At 43.3% G+C, this 8,316-nt stretch overlaps 1 protein-coding gene across 2 annotated transcripts; it reads left to right on the top strand.

Annotated features, from left to right (window-relative positions):
- Positions 1-1,249: 1,249 nt before the first annotated feature.
- On the top strand, positions 1,250-8,084 carry wdtc1 (WD and tetratricopeptide repeats 1). Of its 2 annotated transcripts, none has more exons than XM_084026765.1 (16): positions 1,250-1,382; positions 1,825-1,965; positions 2,106-2,189; positions 2,304-2,350; positions 2,648-2,759; positions 3,361-3,548; positions 3,642-3,824; positions 3,958-4,052; positions 4,201-4,316; positions 4,417-4,492; positions 4,613-4,706; positions 4,803-4,973; positions 5,068-5,303; positions 5,590-5,755; positions 6,171-6,363; positions 6,505-8,084. In XM_084026765.1, the coding sequence occupies exons 2-16, from the start codon at positions 1,900-1,902 to the stop codon at positions 6,700-6,702; spliced, it is 2,025 nt and encodes a 674-aa protein (XP_083882891.1). In that variant the 5' UTR covers positions 1,250-1,382; positions 1,825-1,899; the 3' UTR covers positions 6,703-8,084. The 2 variants fall into 2 exon arrangements, with proteins under 2 accessions (XP_083882891.1, XP_083882890.1); XM_084026764.1 differs by having other exon boundaries at positions 5,587-5,755; positions 6,505-8,083.
- Positions 8,085-8,316: the final 232 nt, after the last annotated feature.

Raw genomic sequence — 8,316 nt, 5'->3', positions numbered from 1 at the left:
TTGTGATACTGTGAGAACAACTTTTATGTCATCACCAACAGGAGTTTCTGTATGGCTGTCTGCTTAATCTCTGCGTATTACATCTGTACTAATGCAGGAAAAAGTAGCCTATTATGGGAAGTAGTCACAGATGTTTGCCTCACTGATGCTGATAGACACGCCTTAGAACATGTGTCAGTGAAAATAACGGCTGGAAAAAGCTGAAGCAGGCAGTAATGAAGAAATAGGAATTGAGTAGTTTTCAGAATCAGAGAAGGATTTATTGCCAAATATGCACTATGCACTAATCACCAAGTCAGATTGTTTGTATACAAGGATATTAATAAATAAAATATAAAACAGAATTACAAAATAGAAATATGAAAAGTAAACAATAAACAAGAATTTGCTTAATGTAAGTAATTAAAGTCACCAGATGGTCATCCTGACCCGAGAAGAGAACAATAAGGGTGGTATCATACGCAAACATTAGGAGCTTGACGGAATGGTGACTGGAGGTGCTGCTGTTGGTGTACAGGCAGAAGAGCACAGGAAAGAACACAGTCTTGAGGGGTGCTGATGGTCCAAGAGTCTGAGGTGTGTTTCCCCAGCTTCACATGCTGCCTCTTGTAAGACAGAAAGTCAGTAATCCACCTATGGTGGAGTTGGACACATGCAACCTGTAGCAGAACCAGGAGGATGGTATTGAAACAGAGTTGAAATCCACAAACAGGATCCTGGCATAGGTTCCTGTAGAGTCCAGGTGCTGGAGGAAGGCCAGGTTTACTGCTTCGTCTGCGGGGTTCATGGAGTAGGTCGCTGATGGTTTTGAGGTGGGAGAGTAGAAGTCTATGTAGACTATAGATTACTGAAGTCGTTAAGTCCTGTGATCCTTGCTTTGTTGGGGTGTTGATAGAGGTCTTAAAGCAGGCTGGGACATGTCGCCAGATGTTTTTGTGTTCAGTATTCATCATGATGTTTAATCCCCTAAATTTGCTAAAATGCAAATATATCATATTACCCATATCAAGTCTGTCCCCCCCCCACATTCCTCATTATGCTTGGACATACGAGACAGAGGAATTATCATTATGCATCATCATATTAACAGTGCATCTTTTTTTGTAGCTTGATCGCATGTTTATGCTACAGTTGGACATTGTTAATGTATGGCTTAATTTGAAGCGGGTATGCTTTTATTCTGAAACAGACGCGGACCGGAAATTATAGATCTGTTTTCGCCCACGTAACAAAGTTGCGTGATGTGCAGTGGGAGGAGGGTTGTGTTCATGTCAGAGAAGGTATTAGCGAGAATCTTGTCAACAAACTCGCACAGAGTGTGATTTATCAAGTTTGTTAAATGGACACGTCTTGACAGAAGACCTTTTCGTTCGAGGAAAGCGGTGAGATTGCTTTGGCAGTCATGAATCTCAATAAAAGCGTTGCAAATGTTAACGTTGCATGAAGTGGACGTTTTGTTTAGCTAGCAAAGGTAACGCAAATACGCTAACGGTAGCTACTTGGTAAACGTCAGGAGGGCCCGATGCATAGGTGGCAAACGATTCGTCCAGGGAAACGGCGCTTTGACGTTAAGTAATTGTCTGTGTTTCGCGAAACACTCAGCCGAGTGTAATACTTATAGAGCTGCGTAGCTAACATTTGCTAGTTAGCTAACGTTAATGAACTCGCATTGTGTTCGTTGACGGTAGGAAACCCCACTGTGTTTGACACTGAGGTGAGCAAAGTCTGTAGACCACTTTACGTTTTATGTTTAAGCTGGGTTTTTTGTTTTGTTTGTGTATGTAAAATCACTGCCTTATGTATCTTTTCTCATCGTCTTTACAGCATATTCTCCAGTAAAATAGAGTAAATGTTACCTGAGCTCTGACCTCTGGAACATCCAGCCCAGGCCCCTAATTGATGTTTTGTGGTGAGGCCATGGCTACTGCCAACATCACCAGAGATATCCTGCACCGGCAGATCAGGGTGAGTAAACCAACGGCATCCTGTGAGCTCAGTCTACCAACTAACTGGTCCTGGTGCCTGATGGGACTCCTTCACCAAAGGGATTGTTTATATTGTTTGTGTGCAAAAGTCTGATGGAGACTTTTGATTCATGTCTCCAGGACAAGAGAGCATCAGGCTTCCAAAGGTCCTATCATGTGACGGAGCCTTTTATCAAACGACTTGGACTGGAGGCTGAGCTTCAGGTCAGTGACAGCGAGTGTGTGTGTTTGTGTGTGTGGAGACAAACAGTGTCAGTGTCGGGAGAGAGTGGACATATTTCTGTGTATCATCATACAGTATGCTGTCTGTCTCAACAGGGCCATACTGGCTGTGTGAACTGTTTGGAATGGAATGAACGAGGAGAGTAAGTATACATTTCAGCTTATGTACAATTGTAGAGTCTGGCCTGGGATCACTGGCTGCCTTACAACACTATAAAACTATAATCTTATCATTAGGTACATCTTTGCACTGTATGTTGCACGAAAAACCCACCGGCAATGGATTCAACTCATATAATACTTGATGCCTTAGGTAGTCTGTGTATACAGTGAAGCCACTATTGCACATCTTCACATGCTTCACAGTATACAATTTAAAATGGGGTTAGTAGTAAAGCGCCTAAACAAATGTTACTTGACTTGATTCTTTTTGTCTTCAGTTTACTGGCCTCAGGCTCAGATGATCAACATGCCATCATCTGGGATCCATTCAGACACACGAAACTTACAACTATGCACACAGGTCATGCAGCAAATATATTCTCTGTAAAGGTAAGGAGGGCTGATTGTGAGACGGCTGCATAGGATGGTGGGAGGAACAGTGGGCTGAAATCATTTCGTGACTGCATTTACCTACACATAGATCTATCTAGTCATGATACGATCAAAATGTCAATCTCTGGATGTCGTGTGCAAAAATGCTCTGCTGGTAAGATGCATTGCTCTGCCTCACATCACTATACCTTAACTCAGTAACAGATACTCTTTATTATACAGATTCACTTCCTTTACATTAGGTGGCAGTGTTGACCGTTTGACCAGTGGCTTCATGTCTGATTGAAAACACGTTCAGCTATGTTGAAGCTGATCAAGGCTTGTTTTTACTGCTGTTTCCACTCAAGTATCTCCACAGGGACATACTGCTGTAGCTTCACAACAGATAGCTTGGTCAAATACTGGAGGGAAAATGTTACAGTTTAAGATGATGTGGATGTGGCGTTTAGCCATTAATAATATTACGATCCATAGCATAGAAATGGGAATATCATTGAAGTATTGTATGTGTCAGATTGCTGTGTGCACGAAAGAGAAGCCATTATGAAACATTGTGTCAGTACTGTACTCACGCATTGTTTTTTGTGTGCCCACACAGTTCCTCCCTCACTCCGGCGACAGAATTCTGGTTACAGGTGCAGCTGACACAAAGGTCCATGTGCATGACCTGTCAGTGAAGGAAACCACACATATGTTTTCTGATCATACGAACAGAGTGAAACGCATTGCCACAGCACCCATGTGGCCCAACACCTTCTGGAGTGCCGCAGAGGATGGCATCATCCGGTAAGGATTGAAACATCTCATTTTTTAAAAAAAGGTTCAAAAGGTATCCAACGGCTAGATTTGCTGCAGGTTTACTTACTCCTTTCACTACAGGCAGTATGACTTGAGGGAGAGCAGTAAGCGCTCGGAGGTGCTGATTGACCTGACAGAGTTCTGTGGTCAGCTGGTTGAGGCCAAGTGTCTAGCCGTAAACCCACGGGACAACAACTACCTGGCAGTGGGCGCCAACGGGCCTTTTGTTCGCCTTTACGACATCAGGATGATTAACAATTACAGGTTGGTTTCATTACTGATGTCATTCTACAGCAATAATGATTCAACAACCACTCAAATGTGGTACATTAACCATTCCGGGTTTTGACACACGCTGTTTTAATTACGTTTAATGTAATTTTTTTCTGTTTCACAGGAAATCTATGAGTCAGAGCACATCAGCAGCCGTGCACACATTCTGTGAAAGGCAGAAGCCCATCCCAGACGGAGCTGGGCAGTATTATGTTGCAGGTCATATATGTTTTTATTATCTGTTATCAAATTCATTGAATGGCTACATTGATATTCCTATTATATAGTAACGACAAGAGAAAACGTGCAGGTTGAAAGTGACAGTATGTGGTTGAATAACATTACCTTATATCATTGAATGCTCCAGGGCACCTGCCAGTGAAACTCCCAGACTACAATAATCGCCTGAGGGTTCTGGTGGCCACCTATGTCACCTTCAGTCCCGATGGCACTGAGCTACTAGTTAACATGGGCGGTGAACAGGTAGTGTTTTTAGAACAAACAAGTAAATGTGAGAGGAGTTATTTGTTTCTGTTTCAGTGTTTGAATATGTGCTTTGTTTGTCTATTTATGGTTCTTTTAGGTGTATCTGTTTGACTTGACATTTAAACAGAGGCCGTACACATTCTTGCTCCCAAAGAAGTGCCAGTCATCAGCAGGTAAGGTCTGTGCCATATATATTTAAAAAAAAGATCTTGAATGGTACCTCACTACTGTGAGGACCATAATACAGGTGCCATATCACTAGATGTATGGTTTCTGATACTTTGGCTTCCCAGGAGATGTGCAGAACGGAAAGACGACCAATGGTGTCTCCAACGGCCTTGTCTTGCCAAGCAGCCATATTCGATTTACCGGCAAGATGCGTTCTAGGTTTGTCTTTTCACCCTGTCGGTGATTTTTATTTATTCTATTCAGTTTTGAGCATTCACATATTGAGGCGTGTTTCCTCTGCTCTCTTCATTTTAGTTCTACCGAGCTCCCTGCTCACCTGGAGAAGATAAAGCAGCAAGCTAATGACGCATTTGCGCGGCAGCAGTGGACGCAGGCCATCCAGTTGTACAGTTTAGGCATTCATCAGGCCAGCTGCAACGCCATGCTGTATGGGAACCGGGCTGCAGCATACATGAAACGCAAGTGGTAGGCATCACTCTGCATCACTGCAGAGATGGTCATTTTTTCTGAACGCTATGAAATCGGTTATCAAGTGTTTGTTTGCATGTGTGATTCACAGGGATGGAGACCACTATGATGCCCTTAGAGACTGCCTGAAGGCTCTGACTCTGAACCCTGGTCATACGAAGGCTCATTTTCGGCTTGCACGGTGTCTGTTTGAGCTGAAGTACGTCTCCGAAGCTCTAGAGTGTCTGGATGATTTCAAAGGAAAGTTTCCAGAGCAGGCGCATAGCAGTGCCTGTGATTCCTTGGATAAAGATATCAAGGCTGCTCTCTTCACTAAGACAGAAACAGGTAGAAAAGAGTGAACTGGTACTTGGCTGAGTTGCAGTAGCTCTCATTTGTTTACCAAAATATCTACACATTTTGATCTTGAAATTAACATACAAAACCCCACTGCCATTGGCTAATTAATTTACTCACATGTATGTAAATGCAATTGGGAGTGTTGTATGTGTGTATCTGTGTGTATGTATGTTCGTTTTGCATTTCAAAAGTAACAGAAAGCCTTTGTATATTTGGAAATGTATCTGACCGACTCTGTGGCAATACTTGTGTTTATTTTCTCTCTTACCAGCAGAAGATAAGAAAGCCAACAGCTCCATTCGTTTTCATTCATTCAATCGTAAGGAATCCATCCCTGAAGATGAGTTGGTGTTGAGAGAGCGCAGTTTTGACTACAAGCACAGATACTGTGGTCACTGCAACACCACCACAGATATCAAAGAGGCCAACTTCTTTGGAAGGTCAGTAGAGCTCCCTCCCAGTCTGCTAATGTCTCACTAGGGGGCAGTCACAAGCTCTGTAGCTCAAGACAGAGATCAATAAATCTACAGCTTCCATTCATAAAAGCAAGCTCTAGATACTCAAGGGTCCCAGGCAGTAAAACATGTCCTCTAAAGTTTAAAATATCCACCTAAAATCATGAAAACCTTAGATTTTTATTACATTGAACATGCATTGTGTCCTTGAAGACTAGAAGGCCCTGCTGAGTTATATTTCACACCCTGGTTACACACCTGTACGGGGAAGTGAGCAAGCTTTCTGTGAAAGAAATTCAATGTAAAACAGTTGCACAGTTTTGTGATTATAAGACGGGCAAAACATGGCGCAACAACATGGCTCGTCAGGCAGGTCTGAGTGGTTTCCTTTTTTCTGCAGCAAAGGCCAGTACATTGTCAGCGGCTCAGACGACGGCTCCTTCTTTATCTGGGAAAAGGAGACCACTAATCTGGTGAGGATCCTGCAGGGGGATGAATCCATAGTCAACTGCCTGCAGCCCCACCCCAACTACTGCTTCCTGGCTACTAGTGGGATTGACCCTGTGGTTCGATTGTGGAACCCAAGACCAGAGGTAAACAATTAGAAACTTCAGTGTATTTACATATATTCTGTTATAGATGACAAAAGTTGGGGCACAGTGTGTGCTTATGGTTTCATTACACAATTCCAAATTCATACCAATGTTTGAAAAATCTGCTTCCCGATAATACAGACAGAAACTGAGAACGGGCGAGTGGTGGAGGACATGGAAAGCGCTGCTCAGGCAAACCAGCGGCGTATGAACGCCGATCCGTTGGAGGTAATGCTGCTCAACATGGGCTACCGCATCACAGGCCTGCGCGGCGTCGGCCCAGATGGCTCGGATGATGAAGACAGCTCAGAGGGACAAGTACAGTGTCGGCCAAGCTAAACCAACGGTCAGCTGTTCTAGAGAATGGATGTAGGAAGCAAAGCACTCTCCCGGCTCCTGTTTGAATCTTAATTTCCTCCCCCCCACCCAATCTGACAGAAACATTGAGCGAATGTCATGTCACGTCTTTGCACTATGCATCGCCCTCCCCTGTCCAAAGAGAGAACTGGCGGAGAGTACTCTGGGGAGAGGAATTCACGGAGGGTGGAGAAGACACCCATCTCGGCTCCCTTCAAAGTACCAACCTCAACCTCTTCCTCCACCCTGCGGTGGGAAGGGGACACCTTTGAAGAGAGCACCTTCCACTGCACTCCCCAGTTTATCACGAAGAGGAGTTCAGCACTCATCCCTCCTCAGGTTTATGTTGGAGAGACAGACAACATGTCTGGGCTTGGACGACCTATTTTCAGGTCAGTGTGGCCACACAGTCGTAGTGTCCTCCATGGAGGATTGGATCACAGAGCAGAAGACAGTGCTTCTGGCTACAGTTGGAGATAAGAGTATTAGTGCCCGCTCATTTCAGAAAGGCTGCACACCCGAGTCATTAATTCTGAGTTTAACTTGGTCGTATTTTCAGTGTTTATGTTTCAGAGTTTTTGATCACAGGAAGCCTAGAATTAATGATAGCTCCACTGAAATGTATTTATAAGCTTGGTTTAGTTTATAACTGTCAGGAAAAACAAGAGGTTTCTTCTGCCAAAGGTCATTTCAATGGCCAAGGACTAATGTGTGCTTTCTTTGTTTCATTGAAACATAATTTTGCCATCCTGTACTCCTTTTAGTCGAGAGGTTTTACTACAAAAGATTGTTGGCATCATCAACAAGATATATAAAGAGAAACATTTGTAAAAAAAAAATGAAATAAATACTTTCTAATACAGTTTTTTTGGTTATAAATTAAAGTCCCATTAATGCAGGTATTGTTTGGCATGAGATGTCAGTGTGCAACTTCCATTGGGTATGAATGGGACACATATTTTTGGTAGCTTTAATTCATTTAAAATTACCAAAATATTTTCTTTTGGTATAGGGCAACTGGGCGCTAAATTTTTGGTGGTGATAGGGTTCCTGCCTAATAGCTGCGTGACTCTAGCAATAGTCCTCTGCTGCAGTCAGGTGTTCAGTCCTGTTGCATGAGACTTTTCTGATCATAGTTGTGGGCGAAAGACACAGAGCCATACCATGTGTTGCAAGAGAACAGCTCATTGGGTCTTCTTTGCCCCCCAAATAGGGTAAGTATTACGCAATGGGTCCTTAACAACATGCAGCACTGGGCTTCCACATGCTTTTACTTTGTTAATTGATTTGAGATGCTCTGTTTTCTTTGAGGAATCCTATAATAACCTTTGTTGCAAACAAAGTAAAGAGTAAAATGATTGAACACCTTGTCCGTATTCTCTTGCTTTCTTTCTTTACATAATATCGTTGATGATGAATTGTTTGTCCTTTCACTTACACAACGGATACAGCAGTAGGCTACTGACACATGACTAACTAGGCTGGGAAGACACAGTGTCGGCGGGGCTACGGTCTGAACCGTGATACCCTGCTCGTTCATCAGTGTCTGCTCTGCTCCCTGCTTTTGCTGACTGTTGGGCAATAAATATGAGGGCA

This window comes from Eutrigla gurnardus (assembly GCF_963514095.1).
Source record: "Eutrigla gurnardus genome assembly, chromosome: 14".
NCBI lineage: Eukaryota > Metazoa > Chordata > Actinopteri > Perciformes > Triglidae > Eutrigla > Eutrigla gurnardus.
This window is presented reverse-complemented; position numbering and strand designations above follow the sequence as displayed.